Source organism: Ascaphus truei, chromosome 6 (genome assembly GCF_040206685.1).
Source record: "Ascaphus truei isolate aAscTru1 chromosome 6, aAscTru1.hap1, whole genome shotgun sequence".
NCBI classification, from domain to species: domain Eukaryota; kingdom Metazoa; phylum Chordata; class Amphibia; order Anura; family Ascaphidae; genus Ascaphus; species Ascaphus truei.
The window spans coordinates 114,257,312-114,275,297 of NC_134488.1; the positions used below are offsets into that span (position 1 = coordinate 114,257,312).

A 17,986-nucleotide genomic window follows, 5' to 3' on the forward strand; every position below is an offset into this window, starting at 1 on the left:
TATAAATAAAGTAAATAAAAACCGTTCTACTTACCCCTGCCAATGTGAAGGGCATCCTCGTCATCATACTGCAGGGCCATGTCCTCCGATGCCAGCATCAATACATAAAAAAATACAATCTAATGGCCCCTAACCCCTTAATCACCTTAGCGGTTAATAACCGCTATAGTAATTAAGTTGTTAACCAACCCTGGCCCACTACCGACCCAAGGGAGGCCAAACCACCCACGCCAGACACACTATACCCACTTTGTACCCACTGATTGCCATAATAGTACATCATACCCATATAATATGGGCATGATAAGCTACTATAGCAGTCAATGGTCTCTCTAATACCAAAGCATAAATGTCCAAAATACACAAGAATATAACCTATACAACAAGCACCTTGTCCCCCAAAACACAAATTACAAGCACTAGCCAACCAATCAATTACCTAAATAAAACCACTAACCAATCAATTACCTAAATAAAACCACTAACCAATCAATTAAATAAATAAAACCACTAACAAATCAATTAAATAAATCACACCACTAGCCAAAAAAATTAATTTAATAGCTAAAAGCACTAACCAACACAACAATTAATTAATACAACCACTAGACAACACCAATTTAAACCAGTAGCCAACAAAATACATCATTAAATAAAAACGCAAAACAATCTGGCAAAAAAATAAAACGCTGACAAAAATGGCGATTTTTAAATTTGCTGGAGATTTTTTTATGACTGCTTATAGTATAGGCCCCATAGTGTGAATCACATTTGCTTTCTTTACTACATGTAATATTAAATCTTTGATAGGGTGTCATAGTACCCAAAACATCACTGATATAGTTTACACCCTTAAACCATGTGCTATAAAGATGGTACTGGTATACTATTATGTAGGAAATAAAAGTGTGCCCATCTGATTTGCACACATATTAATAGACTAACGCATAGTGCGACACTTTTAAGTACAAAGTGGAAAATTGATATTGAAAAAGGACCACTGCTTTACATTTATTGTACTTTTTTGACTATATGTGATACAGTATGTTTACCGAATCCTTTTACCCCAGCATTGAAAACCTGGACCGTGGGAGTCAGGGGGTCTACACATGTCGGGTGGCAAGTCGGTTTGGCCAAGCTCAGGACAGTGGGAAGCTGGTCATTCAACGTAAGATGATCAATACTAATGGTGCATTCACACCGTTATGAAGATGAACACAAGTTAAAGTATCCAAACTTTTATTATTACCTGATACATTTGGGCAATACTATGGTACAGTACCAGAAAATACAAAATATGTTTTACTCAATTAAACATTAAAGCCATGATACCTGCATTGCACACGTACGCTGTCACGCTATACAGTATTATAATCGTGCATATTTCTAATACAGGTATTGATAAAGCCATATGAATACATAATATAAAAGGACAAAGGAGGAAAAGAATCCTTACCCCTCAACACGTGGTGGTAGCATGAAGAACTAGTAGCAGTTACAGAATTACTTCATAGCGGTGCAGCTATTCTAATGAATCTGCAACCACCCCCTAAGTGTACTCACTGTAACTGGCACGTGCTTTCCTTTGCAATAAATACATCTAGAGGCCAAAATCAATGCATGGTTACGTAGCTTTGCAGCTCATCTAGTTTCTTTCTTCCTTCCCCTGACACAGCTCTTCCCAGGGTGATGATTAATGTCCGCACCTCGGTGCAGACAGTGCTGGCAGGAAATTCAGTGGAGTTTGAATGCCTGGCAATTGGGGACCCCAGGGCTCGGGTCACATGGAGTAAGGTGGGCAGCCGCCTGCCTCCGGATGTGCTGATCAGTGGGGGCATGCTGAAGATTGAGCAGGTGAAGCAGTCGGATGCTGGTCAGTACCGCTGTACTGCCACCAATGATGTTGGAGAAGTGCAGTCCCATGTCATTCTCCATGTGCAGTGTAAGTTCCTTGTTTTTAACCTTTCTATGATTTAACACAAAGCAAAAAAATTGTGTGGTGCTCAAAATGATAAACATATATATTCAGTTATATTCATATATTAAAAGTTCCAATAGTAGCAACCTTTAGGTATCAATCAGTGTGTTGGTAAAAACAGGTAGGTACAGAAAGTGCTACTCTGGAAAACCTCACATAGCACAATGGTAAAGGATCATCACATCCAGTGTCCAGAAAATAATAGCATGAGGGATCTGACCATACCTTCAACCATCCAGAAATAAAGTGCAGCATCCTGCCCTCTCCCCCTGGGTCCCCAGGCCCAGTGCATGCTGTCCGTTGAGTAAAGATTGCAAAAGTTGAGAGAGAGAAAACGGAGCACTAGCAAAAGGAACAATCCCCAAAATATTCAGAGAGTGCGCTTTGACAAAGCGCCACGGCGCAGAACATGTAGGTGTGGTGACACTTCACCTATTGTTTGTCTTTATGAATAATAATCATACAATTTTATGGAAAACGCACTCTCTGAATATTTCTCTGATTGCCTATGATTTAATAAAGCTTTTTACATTTTTCCATCAGTCGGCTCCTGAGCTTCCTTTAATAATTGCAGTGCTCCATTATCTTACAATACTCTCTATTATGTATCGATAGAAGGCTAGAAACACTAAAAGTCCTTTGTGTATGTTTAAATGAATATAGTATACACAGGTAGTGCAGTTCAACATCTATCATCTTAATGATCAGCTACTTATTAACCTTATATCTGCTAGAGAAACTTCCACAATGCTATATTGTTGTTGATATTTTCCCAGTTCAGGCATTTGTGTAATTGGATCTGAAATAAAATGCTGTCGTTTTCCCTATCACCACAGTGTCAGTGTAAAACCTAATGTAGAGATGTCACTAACATTGTTAAGTTTGTATTAATATCAATGTTGATGAATATATATCAACTAGAAAGGAACCCTACTGATTTATCTCAGTCCTAGAGATCTGTTTGTGATCTGCACATTGACAGGGTTTTTTCCCCACTTGCACAGCTGTTCCACAAATTGCCGCTCAACCTGAGATGAAGGAGATCACGACTGGGTCAACTGCAGTATTTCCCTGTCTGACCTCCGGCTTTCCAGTTCCAGATATAACATGGACCAAGGTACATATATCGGCAGAAGTGGCAGGCACCACAACAATGTGACAATATCAACAGAAATCTTTCTTTTCACATTCAAAAGTTTTAGGCGACCGATCCCCTGTATACACCCAGTGTGTTAACTGTATAATAGGAGACAACATGAGACAGAGATTATACTCCATGGTCCTCATATTGATTAATGAGTATTGCTTAATGCTTTATTTCAGTTGGAAGGAGATCTTCCCAGTGATGTTCGAATGGAGAACAACGTTTTAAATATACCCTCTGTGAAACCAGAGGATGCTGGGACGTACGTCTGTACAGCAGCCAATCGTCAAGGCCGAGTCACTGCCTTCTTCATGTTGAAGGTTCGAGGTGAGCAAATCTTGTTGTAGAAGGCCTCTCTCCAACCCTGCAAACACTAAGTTAAGCAAGATATATCCTGTTCTCCCAGTCCTAAAGGTTCTTGGTGTTTTAGTGGTCAAAAAAGTTAAAGCCAGCACCCTGCAACTATTGCCATTTTGATATTCGGTGCCTTGAATATGCCAATTTCTGTATTGCCAGAACGAGTGGTGCCTTATTTCACTGGTCGTCCCCAATCCTACCTCACTATGCCGACAATTAAAGATGCACACAAGAAATTTGAGATCAAGATCACCTTTCGACCCGACACTGCAGATGGTAAGAGGAATGGGAATAGATTATGTGTGATGGGATCTCATTCAGTACAACTAATAAGAGGCTACATGTAGACTATTCTAGTAGCCCAATATATGATTCTAAAGCTCCGTTTGAAAGAAAGACAATGTATTTATAGCTTAATTACTTGAAAGAACTACAAATGCTCTAAAACGCACCTACAGTACGAGCTGAAGAATGTTATCAGTAATCAAGCTTCAGTCCTTAATAATTTTCATGCATCTCTTGGGATTTCCACAAGATTACCTGTTACTATTCCTATTTTTCGTGCGGTTTTCAGTAAACCTTTTTCTTTTCACCAATTCATCTCGCTGAATCTTTTCTCTCTTTTCACCAAGTCCTTCTTGTTATTCGTCATCCATTCTGTACTTTATCCTTCGCTGCTTTTTAATGTGTTCCTGTCTTTAACCCCGTGTTGCAATATTACTCCTCTGTTCCACGCTCTTGCTGGCTTCCCCCCACCTCTTCTGCTTGCATAACTCCCGGGCTTATTTTTTTTTTCTTGTTGCCTCTAGTCTCTTGTCTCTCTGCTTCTTACCTCTATCTCTGTGTTTCCACTCTCCCCTCTCTCTGTAGCTCTGATTGTGTATTCAGGTAAGTGTGTCTCTTCTTGTGTGTGAGGTATGTTTGGGGTAAAACCTCTTTGACCCCAATGCTGATCTATAATGTGCATTTTAGTAGTTAAGGCTATACTAATGGTATGGACTGAAAAAAACATTGTGCTCATTCAATGATAAATGAGATTGAGGCTGACATACGGTTTAACGCCAGAAAGACAGCCTGCCGCAACCTTTTTGAGTGATCGGATTTATCACGCAATGTAAACTTCACTGTGCTTGAATATAATCTGGATGTGGGATCATTGTTCAGAAAGATTCTTAGATTTAACAGCTGATTAGACTTTACCTAGTCTGTCATTTTGCTTTAATCCTGCTAGTTCTTACTCTTATTCTGTTGACCCTACTTGATCAAACTATTTTCCTCTTTCCTAATCCTCGGTTTTCCTGTGCCCTGATCAGTCATAATCCTTCTTTCCCCTTACTGTCCCAAACATTGTTTCACTCATTTCCCTCTGCTGCTATGGAAAATGCTGTGGGATAAACGTGCTTTTCCTAAATTCGCCTTCTAAGCACCTTGTTCAGGCATTTTTTTGCTTCCTTCCCTTTGCATGCAGACACAAAAGTGACCCATGGTGCCATATTTACTCTGGTGTTATTCCATAAAACCTCTTCCTGTGACCGTCTTTTTACTCCTTGATAAAGCGCTATTGGGCGTGAAACCCATTGGAAAGCCTTTTACCTTCTTTTATACATAACCGAATAAGTGTTTGTTACGTAATATTTGGCAGACTGGCATCCCCGTGCATTTGTGTAACTGTTTTGGCAGGGTGCATTGTTCCGCTTGTTTGTACTTTCTGGTAACAGAAAACCATTTTGGGCCCCTTCGCTTCAATAGGCCACAAGGGGTGTCCCAGCGCTGGAGGGTGTCTTGTGGAATAGCACCGTTTTGTAAATATGGGGCATGATATCCATGACTATATTAGGTCAATGGGGAATTGGTGCCCCTGTATTTATTGAGTTAATGTAAATACATGCTTGTGTGTTGTGTACCTTATTGTTATGTTCTAGTGAGGTCAATGGCGGATGTTTTATGCTCTTGCGTTAGCTGGAGCTCTCTTCTTCCATTAAACCCCCTCACTCGCCTTGTGTGTGGTTGCTTTCAGGGATGCTGGTGTATAGCGGGCAGAAGAAGAGCACTGGTGCAGATTTTGTCTCCTTTGGATTGGTGGGAGGACGCCCTGAATTCAGGTAAGAAGTTGTGGAGTGTATAAGTGAGATTTATTCCCTTTAGGACTTGTTTTCCAGGCACAATGATTCCCCGACCTCGTAAAGCTTTGAGACACAAAGAGGAACAATAACTTGCTCAAGGTCATAAGAAGAAGACACTGAGACTCCTATTGGACTCACCATCGTCAAAGGCAGCGGCCGCTGTTACTACTTGTTTTCTGTCGCTTTCCTCGTTTTACGTTTTTCAGTCTCCATTTCCTAAACGAGATTTTAAACCTTCACTTTTTCTTCTTTGCGTCAAATAGCCACTCTGCATTTTCCTTCCCATGTCTTTGAATATAACAACGTTTATTTCATACAGCTCTTTTCTCCCAGTGGGACTCGAAGAGTTTCACAATTACAGTATAGTAGGAATTGTTACAGACACAGTCCCTGCCCCGTGAAGCTTACAATCTATGTTTTTTGTGCCTGAGGCACAGGCAGATAAAGTGACTTGCCCAAGGTTACAAGGAGCTGACACCAGGAATTTAACCAGCTTCAAACTCGGTGCCATTGTTTTAGAGCGTACTCACTGAGCCGCTCCTTGTATTCAGGCTAGGGAGGTCCTTCATCAAAGTCTACCGGCTGCAAGATCAGGGCACAGCTGGTGCAAAAACACGGCAACACATTTCTCAATCCAGGAAATCCCATTCGTTGCAATAGGAATTTGTTTTCTTTAGTGAATCTGGTGCAGTTTATTTGCCCCAGTTTTGCGGCTGGGAGGCTTTGATAAATAACCCCCCAATGTTTGTAACCGGGGCCTGTTATGCTAATCATTCTGTATATATATCAGGGGTGCGCAAACTTCCTGCGCTGTGCTCCCCTGCATGCTCTCCCCGTGTCGCGGCCCCCCTTAACTTTAGGGGTCATGTGACGTCACTTCATCATTTGGCGCCGCATTGCCATGGTGACGTGGCTCGAAGTTGGCTCATTTCAGGTAGGTGAGTTACAGAGGCCTTGCGCTGAAGAGCTCGGGGTCTCAGTAGCCGCAAAAAACAAAACTCTCGCGCCCCCGTTTGCGCACCCTTGCTGTATATCACTGTTTTATATGCTCATTAAAATGCATGATATATTATAAATAAAGTATAATGATATCACGCCGCGGTCTCGCATTATTCCCTGTTTTGTGGCGAGCTCACCTTCTTTTTGGTAATTGCAGGTTTGATGCAGGCTCCGGAATGGCCACCATTCGCCACCCAACACCCATCAACCTGGGAGAGTTCCATACAGTGACTCTCTATAGAAACCTGACCCAGGGGTCATTGCTGGTAGATAACCAAGCTCCGGTGAACGGGACCTCACAGGTACACATGTAACATGAACATTGTTATGTAACGTTGTATCAGTACTTAAAGTGTGTTAGAGCAGGGAGGCTCAACTCCAGTCCTCAAGACCCTTCAACTTGTCAGATTTTAAGGATATCCCAGCTTCAGCACAGGTGGCTCAACTGAAGCCGGGATATCCTCAAAACCTGACTTGTTGGGGGGGCTTGAGGACTGACGTTAAGCACCACTATAGCGCACCAATATGTACCCAGTGTTTGTGATCGTGTTAAAACTCTGTGCCTGGGCGACAGTGCAAGGCCTGGGAATGTTCACAGTTACTTCCAGCAAAGCCAGGAGGACAGACACAATCTGAGCCACTGATTGAGCCAACTGTGCTGAAGCTGGAATATCCTTAAAACCTGACAAGGTGGGGTGTCTTGAGGACTGGAGTTGAGCACCCCTGTATTAGAGGGCAGTAAAGTCACATAGATCTGAGTAACAATGGTGTATAAAGATGCAGTGATACGGTGTATTTCAATTTAAAGCAATCACATGAAAGGGGTTAAATCAAACCGCAGGGGAGCACAATACATTTTAAATAAAGCAAATACAATTTGACTTTTATGTATAAGCTGAATTTCCTTTTGTTTGCACAAGCTAACGAGACAACTGTCAGGAAATAACACAGTTTGTCTAGTTCTATAAATACAACATCCTTTTTGTTGTTGTCGTACACTGCACAATACACAGTGAACAGTAGAAGAGGTTAAAAGGACAGTCCTGCCTAGTACCAAAGTGAACCAAGGACAGTGACATGTTTATTTGATTTAATGTAGCCACCTTTGGGGGGGGAAATGAACAGCTATAAATATTTAAAATATTTTGTTTTACAATCCTAACATTTCTGTGGTAAACCGTTGCTTTGGAAGGTTTTTACAATCTTTATCCAATGTCCATTAGTTATGAGGCTGTTTCAGTCCTCAAAGCTGCAGGTAATTAGTTGGTTTGGCTTTGTTCTTTGCAAAGTAATTATGGTACTTTCCATAATCAAATAGGTCAACAGAAGTAGCTGTTACGCTTGAGTTCAGCAGATGCACAGAAACCAAACGATATTCCATTTTTACAAGATATAAATAAGTAAAATCGTTACTTGAATGGGGATTATTTTTTTTTTACTAATGCTAAATACTCTGATACAGTAAGCTGTTTAAGAAATGGACTCGTTGTGTGGTATTACTGACCCTTTTAGGTAAGCTACAGACATAGCTTAGTCAAGCAGGCTTATTAGGTACGTGAGAATGGATCACTTGAATGACTTGCCGACACACAGGAGATTGTCAGTGAAAAATTGTTTTGTATGGGGAATCTTCTAGACAAATCTTCTTTTAGTGTGAAGTGTGCTTGTTGAGGGTACCAATTCTAAGCTGCCTTTGTCCATTCTTCTTACTGTTTCTAGGGCAAATTCCAAGGCCTGGATCTCAACGAGGAGCTGTTCTTGGGTGGCTATCCTAACTATGAAGCCATCTCCAAAACTAGCCTGAGCAGTGGCTTTGTTGGTAATGATTTAGGCCACCATGTGTATCCAGCTTATAGTATACATGCCACAACTTTCCTTCATCCCTCTCATCTGTCCACCATCCTAACGTCTGATCCTATTTCCCTTCTTTCCTCTGTGATCTTCCCTTGCCATTAATTCCTGTGGCCTCCACTCGGCTTCTTTCCTTTCTTGTTCACATTTCCCTGTTTGTGCCCTACCTCTTTAGGTTGTATTCGGCAATTGATCATCCAAGGAGAAGAGGTGATTTTCAAAGACCTAGATTTGAGCTCTCGTGGTATCTCCAACTGCCCAACATGTAGAAATCGCCCCTGCCAGGTAACCCCAGCATATTTAGCATGTCGAGTACAACTGTCTATGTATTCAGCTTTGATGCAGAGAAAATCTGGTGTTTGCCCTATACTGCAACCCAAGTCATCTTTATGACTATTTGTGATGTTCCTAACTGGTATTTCCTTATACACTTCCAAATATTCTGATTTGGTAACTCTTGTAGTATAACTCAAGTTGCATCATGTTACATTCATATTACATTACTCCCTTTATTGTTTATAAGCGAAGAAGGGTGAGTAGCCGTGTTGGTTCTTTCTTCAATGTGGTAACAAAGGAGGCAGAGGGAGTAGGGTGTATGATACCTTTTATTGGATCAACAAGTACAGTAGTTGAAATGTTACAAGCTTTCCAACCTCTCAGGGTCCCTCATCGGGTATGGCAGGGTGTTCTCTGTTTCTGTATTTCTGCCATACCCGATGAACGAGGTTCGGGAGCTTGTAACATTTCAACGACTTGTTAATCCAATAAAAGGTATCATACCCCTATTCCCTCTCCCTCCTTTGTTGCTACATTGGTTATATTGGCAATTATGTACAACTCTGGAAACTTGACACCAGCCTCTCTTGTTTTTTTAATGCTGAAACTTGAAAATGATCCTTTTAGTTGCCCATGTTGCAACCTTCATAGACTGACCAGAGGGGATAACTACGTATTGTACTACATGTGGTTACCATAACATTCTCTCCCCCATGAGGCAGCGGGTCTGCGTATTAACAGCACAAGTAGTCTCCATGGGGTTTCTAATAACTCTTAATGATAGCAGATCGTTCTGGGAATTGTGGAACATGTCCCCAAACCTGCCTTAGCCCCATAATCGCACTTCGCAAAGGATTATGGGTAATGACATGCCAATGAGCACTCACGGTGTGTCACTTCTCTTCCTCTTTCTAGAATAGAGGAATATGCCGAGACTCGGAGAGCAGCAGCTACGTGTGTGTCTGTCCTCCTGGCTTTGCTGGAAGTAACTGTGAACATTCCCAGGCCTTGCACTGCCACCCAGGTACTGAGTTTTAACACTATCACAACCACTGGTGCGCTATATTAGTGGTGCTCAACTCCAGTCTTCAACCTCTTCCCCTCCCCCCAACAGGTCAGGTTTTGAGGACATCCCAGATTCAGCAGAAGTGGCTCAATCTGAGCCACTGATTGAGCCACCTGTGCTGAAGCAGGGCTATCCTGAAAACCTGACCTGTTGGGGGGCTCTTGAGGACTGGAGTTGAGAACCCCTGCACTACAGCACTGTGACAGCTATAGTGTTACTGTCCCTTATGTATGTTCACACCCGTGTAACATCCACATATCTGTTTCTACTTGCTATCTTATTCGGGTACTGCTCCGTAACACTGTCACACTCTGTTATACTTTCTCACGTGGCTCTCCTGCCCTGGGATATTTCTGCTCTCACATCCTACCTCTGCTTCCTCTCTCCCTTCTCAGAGGCCTGTGGCCCTGATGCGACCTGCATAAACCGAGCAGATGGCCAGGGATACACCTGCCGCTGCCACCTGGGCAAATCTGGGAACAAGTGCATGGAAGGTATGTGATAAGTGTGGGGAATTATTCACTCGTTCACATTCCTGAGCCCAACCCCACTCCTGCAGCTCCGCTTTTCCCTTTCCTTCTTCCTGTCTCTTACTCTCTCTCTGCGACTTCCCTTCTCTCATTTCTAACAACGTGTGTTGCCCTTGTCAATACGTTCTCCAATCGCTCCCCATTTCTCCTTCTGCATATTTATCTCTGTGGGAATGTCTTCAGATCTGCTTCAGGAGATCTGTGGTGGTTTTTTTCCCCCCTTTAAATTGCGCGTTTTCACATTGCTCCGAATTCTGCCAGACTTTGTTCACACTTTTCTGCAGAATGAGGCAGAAATTGCAGTATATAAATATCCATGTGACCTGGCACATTGACTTATAAAGCTCAGCAAAAACATTTTTTTGCAAAATAAAAAAAAGGCAATTTTTACCTGATTCCCAAACTTGTTGCAGATGTTTTGTGCATCTCCCTTTTTAAACAATTTATACACCCGTCTGTCCTCCCCCCCCCCCCCCTTATATTTCTATGTCTCTGTATCTAATTCTTGCTGCTCTGTGTTGGCACTGGTGATGAACACGTGTTCACTCCTGTTATTTCCCTCTCACAGGGGTCATGGTAAGCACACCTTCATTCAATGGAGATATATCATACATATCATACCCGTCTCTGACCAACATCCACAACGAGCTGCGTATAGACATGGAATTTAAACCCCTCTCTGCAGACGGGCTTCTCTTCTTCAGTGGGGGGAAGGCTGTCCCCGTGGAGGATTTTGTGTCCCTTGCCATGGCGGGGGGGCACCTGGAGTTCCGCTATGAACTGGGATCGGGTAAGATCTGCACCTCTTCCGAGGACAGAAATAGGAGTGTATTATAAAATGGATGGAGTTTGTAGCAGACAGAGAGATGGGGCGAAACGGTCAAAATCCGTTTTTGTGGAATGTCACGGCCTTTTCATTCAAAATCCGTTCACCGGTGTATAATCCGTCGATGGATTGTTCCAGTTTCAATCAGTGCAGATGAATACAAAACCGCCATTGGATGCAATTCGCTGGTGAATTTTAATAATCCAATCCGCGGATTCCACAATCCGTTGGAGGATTTGACCAATCCGATCCGCGGATTTAGAACGCCACTGGTGGATTTCAAGAATCTGATCCGTGGATTTAGAACGCCACAGGTGGATTTCAAGAATCCAATCCGCGGATTAAGAACGCCACTGGTGGATTTCAAGAATCCGATCCGCGGATTTAGAACGCCACTGGTGGATTTCAAGATTCCAATCCGCGGATTAGGCAAGAAAGGATGGAGCATGTGAAGTCTGCTGAATTTGAGACTAATGCCGTGACGGAACACGTAGAAAAAAGGGACATCGAGATACTATAAACTTCTAAAGTTTGTGTATTCTAAGACCGGTTGGATAAAATATTGACTGTAAATAGGACATTAAAAAAAAACACAATCTGAGGCATAGAATATATAAAATCTCACATGTACCTTTAGAACATATAACATGGGATGGGGACAAGGAATTAACAATTTATACCAAATGAATCAGAACCAAGCAAATGCTAGTTAATTTGATAGACCATTTAGAACTAGCATGTAGATGAGTTTAGAACATATGAAATCTGATTTGGTGCATATATCATTTATATCAGGATAAAAATGTACAATATTAGTTATTTATGGAATAGATATGTGATGATAATCTACAGGATTTATGGAGGGTGAGCTGGCTGCATATGGAACATAAAGTCTGAGACGGGAACCTGAAGAACATGTCGTAATCTGAGTTATAAAACGTGTATATTCTCTGTCCAGGTCTGTAGAAAGGGTGTAACCAAAAGTGGTGGAATTCAGAACCTATAGAACAGGAGGCTGATGGACAAAGCAAGCAGTGTGTAAATTGGAATGGGGGATACAAGAGCTAGATAAAGAGGATCCATGGAGCACAGTGGTAAAAGTGGTAGTTTCAAAGTGGAATCAGGCACTCGGATAATTGATAAAATAGATAACCCTGTCTTCTTGCTCCGTAGGACTAGCCATCCTGCGAAGTGCTCAGCCTATAACCCTGGGACGGTGGCACAAAGTGTCTGCAGAGCGAGTGAATAAAGATGGGACCCTGCAGGTGGATGGCAGCACTCCTGTGAAGAGGTCGTCCCCAGGAAAAAGCCAGGGTCTCAACTTGAAGACACTCATGTACCTTGGGGGAGTGGATGATTCTGTTGACTTTCCATCTGCTGCCAATATCAGCCAGCACTTCCAAGGCTGCATTGGAGAAGTGAGTACAATCATAATTTGACATTAGAGAGTACAGAGTACATAATAAAATAACCATAAGAGGTACTTATTAAAAGAACAGTAAACATTTTCTTCCATGCACGAAAGCTTGTTGCAAATGTGTTCTGTTGCTTGTTGCCCACAACATCAAACATGGTAGGAAAGTCTGACTGCACCATGCTCGCCTGCATCATATATATGACTAATGATTATTGCATATAAAACTCTGGCCCTTACACTGTTGATCTGCACATTTTGAAAGCTGTTCTACATATTTCACATCTTAAAACCACCTTTGTGACGCTCTGCTCTACTGAATATTGAAGAACCTAGCATAGGTTTCACCAAATTCTTTATCATCAACAACACTATAGAAATAATTCATGGATAATCTGATTTGAAGGAACTCTTAACCTTTCTTAATGTCCCAATTTTATAATGAGAGCGGTCCAAAGCTCCATGTAGATGTGACTGGCAGTCGTTTATGGCCCAAAGCCATGGTCCTTTGATTTAGTTACTACCAGAGCCACTTAAGGTCCTAACATCTTAGATATATAGTATTCCACGTATTTCATCTTGTTTTATTGCTATTGCCAAAACGGTTGAAAAATATACTGTATATTTGCACAATCCCTGTTGTGATGAAACTTACACCCTTGAATTGTTATTTGCTGCACGTTGAGGTCTCCCGGTCCCACCTTGGCACCATTATCACCAATCCCAATTCGTTTCCATCCATTCCCAGTCGTGCATTCTTGTGTTTCTTACCCACGATTGTCATTATTTTGTCACAAGCTGGCCTGGTGATCAGTGTCAGCAATTCTAGATAAATCACAAGCGTAATGGTCACCCTTGTAAGGACCGTACTCTCTTCCATGCCCCAGGTTTCCATCAACGGGAAGAAGGTGGATATTTCATACAGTTTTGTGGAAAGCCGAAGTATCAGTCAATGCTACGATAGCTCTCCATGTGACCGCATGCCCTGCCTGCACGGGGGGCTGTGTATGCCAGCCGGGGAGTATGAATTCCAGTGTCTGTGTCGGGATGGTTTCAAAGGTGAGAATACTCGTTGCGAACTACCAGAGACTTGTGACATGTTTCCCACTAGTAAATGGTGACTTCTGAGCGTGTTTATACGCCTGTGTCCTCGTGTTCCTTGGCTCCCTGTGTGCATTGCATCTCCCAACATGTTATTTACACATGGAGATGTGAACTAGTTGATGAATTTGGGAAATTACGATCACTCGTTTTTTTCTGGTTAACAAAGTTGAAAGAAATCAGCCAAATATTCTGCCATTGTCTCACTCAGGGGATCGCTGTGAGACGCACGAGGATCGCTGCCAAATCCACAATCCATGCCTCAATGGTGGCACCTGCAAGGACAACAGATGCCACTGTCCCTCTGGCTTCTCAGGAACAGTCTGTGAGCATGGTAAGGAAGTGCCCACTCTGCCCTGCAGAGTATTTATCATGAGAGGTGCAGCCCGGCTTCAGCTGTGCCATGTTTACAGTATAAGGGGAAGAATTCAAAAATACTTTTTGTTTATTAAAACTCGTATTTCATATATTGCTATTGAATTATTTTTTAAATCGTACATCAACAACTTCACTGCCAGTGAGGCCTGCAAAGCCCAGGGCTTATATAGCATAGAGACGTCATTACGGGGGGCAGAAGTGCTCACTCATAGCCCTGTTGCTTACTTGCTGTGGCTGTATTGACTATACTGGCAGCTGCCCTTAGAGGAAGAATATATTAAAGGACAGCAAAGCCGCAGCCTCTTCATAGGCCGTTGTGGAAGTGAGGGGGTTAAAAAAAAACGCTCTCATGGCCTCATCACTGGCACCCCTTTTCTACGAATGTCCAGAGACGTTGGAAGGTTGGAGTGATTCTGCTAACGGACTTATTTGCACTTGTGCAGGAGGCGCAGCTGCAAATCTGGAGCCCGAATGGCACGTGGAAGGGAGTGGGGGGAATGGTACAGTATCCCAAATTTGCTTTGTCTATAACTTTCAACATTTCCTTCTTTTTCTTTCATGTTGTGCTTCCAAGAAATGGGATTTGGGATATTGGGTGGGAATTATTGCGGCAACGCGGCTCCGAATTATCTGGAACATGCGCTCCCATAATACTGTACATCTCCAAGCATAGTGGATTTTTCATTCTTAAAACGAATTTTAAAATCCCACACTCCCCACTAACAGACCCCTGTTTTTTGTTGAGTGTCTGAATCTGGAGATCTCCCTTACAGAAATCCTACATGGGGAGCCCCTTGCATTTGCATGAAATGCTTTTTATTTTTTTAATTAGTATTTTTCAGGATGATCACTAGACACATTTTTACCCACACGCTAATAAATATTGCCAATCTTCTCAATGACCAGCTCACCAGCATCTTGCTGCCAGTGTCTATTCTTTTCCTATCACGGGTAGACAAAGTGGGGGTCTTATTTGAGATAATCTGGGCCAACGTGGTCACCTTAACAGAGAGAGTTTGAGAAATATGTTGTGTTTAAATCTGCATCTAATGTCATAGTAAGAAAGAGAATAAACTGATGCACAGCACAGGTCAGCAACTGCAAGGCTCTGTTAATCTCTTTCTAGCTAACAAGGAATCTTAACATGTCAAAATACACCCAAAATGTGCTGTCAGAACACGCTCAAGACTCTCTAATCTCACATATTTATAAAACTTGTATACAATCGCTACAGTAGGTGTGATGGTGCAGAGACATGGAATCAAATAAGCGCATAAATTCACAATAGAAGAAAGACATTCCCAACAGATTGGCACTCTTCATTTACCTTTATTCCAAATATAAATCAATCAATCAATATATCACAATCAATACAATAAGTGTTGTGTAGATGGAAATGAATGAACAGAATAGACACTTATTCACATAGTAATTCTAATCTAACACCCATCAATATGTCCATGATAGAATGAGAGACACATGCAATACAGGAATGTAACAGGCGACTAATTGGCAGACTAAGAATAAAGCAGCTAATGGCTCCTACAGTGGGTTTGCAAACCTGAAAAGGGTCCATTGGGCCCTATTGTATTGTATTGTATTAATGTTCTTAATGATCACTATTCCCTGATCTAATTTGTTGTCCTAGCACCCATCCATGGATATTTTTGCAGTACTTTAGACCCCTTGCCGGGGTATCCCAAGTGGCTGGACCTGATTCTTTATCTTTCATAGTCCATTCTGAGGCATACACATAGTTTCAGACATAGATAAGATTCCATGTTAAATTAACCCTGTCATTTCTGTTTATACATTTATTTTCCCTCAACTGTATCTCTTGCATTCTCTCCTGGTTTTCTTTCAACACGTTGCTTGATTTCTACTCACTATCTGGAAACCCCAGAGAGAAGCCTACTAGTTCATTGAATATCCCTCTTCCACATCCATCCACTAAGCTTTTCTTACCCTAATTATTATTTTTTACAGATGCTCCCGGACATTACGGATCCTATTTCTCTGACGACTCCTTCATTGCCCTTCCCAGGCACATGTTTCCCAGGAGGTAGGAGGATCACAAAACAAGTGACGGTCCATGTGTACACGTGTAGGCTGACATGAGAATTGGGCTATAAACATGTATGTTTAATATGGTATAGGCATAATTAAATTTGCACTCCGATCATAGGAGCAGCAATACCACCGCCACATCTTAATCGCAGATCCAAACCATGTCGTTGATATTTTTCTGCTTTTCCTTCTTTCTGCTGGAGTGACGTCCCACAATAGTGTAGCCGTTTGGTGGAAATGTAAGACTAGGTCCTCCCATTTCCTTACTTTTAAGTTACAACCCTCGTTTGTTCCATATGGGATTTCTCTCAATCACTGGTTTAAATATGGGATTTCAAGATCTAAGGGGATCTGAAATATGAGTATTACATCCATACTCGTCCATCTGTTGTGTGATCCACAGAAGGTGTCCATTGGGGCACAATAGATGTAGATCTATGGTCCTTGTAAGCTAAGGGCAGAATGTACAAGACGTACAGTATTGCTATAATGGAATGACATGGGTGTAGCTGGTACCGCCCTGACCTTGGAATATAATGATGTGCATTTCTTTCAGTCGACCAGAGGCTCCTGAAACCATAGAATTAGAAGTCCGAACCACGTCTTTGAATGGTGTGATTCTATGGCAAGGCATGGTGAGTCTTTCTCAGATGCACTCCGCTCATATCATCTGTGTTTTTTTTTGTTCAAGAGCCTTTCTTCTAAGAGAAATCATAAACTAAAACCATTCTGCAAGTGAACCTCTGTGCATGGTGCGGGCGCACAAGAACTATCAGACATGGAATAAAACACTCAAGTACGAAAAGAGCTTCCCTCTATCTAAATTCACAAGATATGCCTTGTAGTGTCTTTCGGTGTCCTGGTACTAAAATAGCAAACTTCTTATTTTAAAACCATGTTATATTCCACTCAGGATGTCCTGGATTCATCTATATCTATATATCTTCTGTATTCTAGAGCCAGTTCAGTCAATGTAGCAAGACAAAAGTGGGGCCGATTTGGGGGGTGGAGGGGGGTGGGGGTACTGAACCAGATGTATTGAAGAAGAAAAAATTGATACTTTCATTGGGTCTTTTTTCTTTGATACATATGATACCAGAATTGATCCACTCTTGCCTTAGTGCATAAACCCCATTGAGTTCTCATAAGCCAAAGACACATTGGATAACCTGTGCCATTCTAACTGCATGGCAGGCAAGTGCTGTGGGACGGGATTAAACAGAATTGCTTGCATAACGCTCTGTAATGAAGCATGATCCAGAAAGAAAAGGCTTGTGAACTGTCCTCTCTGTGTAATTCCCTAATTCACGTAGAAATCTAATGCAGTCTGAGGTTGCTTATGTAAAACCTCCAGTTAGAGAAGCTCACAGATTGCTTCTTCCTGAGTCTGTCTAGCAGAAACAAGGCTCGTTATGTATTCACCTTTGCATGCTACTCAAGTCATTTTAACCCCCATCTCCTCCATGTTCAACCTCTTTCCTTCAGGTGACCCATGGGTCTGAGCATGAGCTGCATGATACTAATGAGGTATTTATGATACAGGATCACTGCGCATTGTTAAAGCTCGTTGTTACCTTCCGTAATAAGGCCAAAAGGATCCAACAATTGCCGTCCCTTGCGTAAATTATACATATACATATACACAATGTAACAAATAGCCTCTCTTACAAGGAATTTGTTAAACTGAGATAGTGCCGATCAGGACACTATCGCACAGAAACACGCATTGAAATCAATGGGAATTTCCATGTGATATCTCAGATCTGCAGTTTAGTGAATAATCCCCTATGTATCAAAAGATGACTTGAACACTATGGAGCCTATTCGGGTACCACTGAAGTTGTCATTGCCAAACCGCACGGTTTGAGATGTACTG

At 42.0% G+C, this 17,986-nt stretch overlaps 1 protein-coding gene across 10 annotated transcripts in view; it reads left to right on the forward strand.

Moving 5' to 3' along the window:
• HSPG2 (heparan sulfate proteoglycan 2) overlaps nucleotides 1–17,986 on the forward strand; it is a 191,114-nt gene that overhangs the window by 166,183 nt on the left and 6,945 nt on the right. For 5 of the 10 annotated variants that reach the window (XM_075605833.1, XM_075605838.1, XM_075605840.1 and 2 more), the window contains 20 exons: nucleotides 1,071–1,168; nucleotides 1,676–1,942; nucleotides 2,983–3,095; nucleotides 3,302–3,449; nucleotides 3,639–3,755; nucleotides 4,350–4,367; nucleotides 5,497–5,581; nucleotides 6,759–6,903; nucleotides 8,321–8,420; nucleotides 8,628–8,737; nucleotides 9,644–9,752; nucleotides 10,190–10,288; nucleotides 10,893–11,114; nucleotides 12,324–12,568; nucleotides 13,452–13,623; nucleotides 13,877–13,999; nucleotides 14,487–14,543; nucleotides 16,030–16,105; nucleotides 16,667–16,745; nucleotides 17,596–17,637. In XM_075605833.1, coding sequence (XP_075461948.1) covers nucleotides 1,071–1,168; nucleotides 1,676–1,942; nucleotides 2,983–3,095; nucleotides 3,302–3,449; nucleotides 3,639–3,755; nucleotides 4,350–4,367; nucleotides 5,497–5,581; nucleotides 6,759–6,903; nucleotides 8,321–8,420; nucleotides 8,628–8,737; nucleotides 9,644–9,752; nucleotides 10,190–10,288; nucleotides 10,893–11,114; nucleotides 12,324–12,568; nucleotides 13,452–13,623; nucleotides 13,877–13,999; nucleotides 14,487–14,543; nucleotides 16,030–16,105; nucleotides 16,667–16,745; nucleotides 17,596–17,637 — 2,425 coding nt within the window. The remainder of the gene's footprint in view (nucleotides 1–1,070; nucleotides 1,169–1,675; nucleotides 1,943–2,982; nucleotides 3,096–3,301; nucleotides 3,450–3,638; nucleotides 3,756–4,349; nucleotides 4,368–5,496; nucleotides 5,582–6,758; nucleotides 6,904–8,320; nucleotides 8,421–8,627; nucleotides 8,738–9,643; nucleotides 9,753–10,189; nucleotides 10,289–10,892; nucleotides 11,115–12,323; nucleotides 12,569–13,451; nucleotides 13,624–13,876; nucleotides 14,000–14,486; nucleotides 14,544–16,029; nucleotides 16,106–16,666; nucleotides 16,746–17,595; nucleotides 17,638–17,986) is intronic. The other 5 variants (XM_075605837.1, XM_075605841.1, XM_075605842.1 and 2 more) reach the window with 3 other exon arrangements.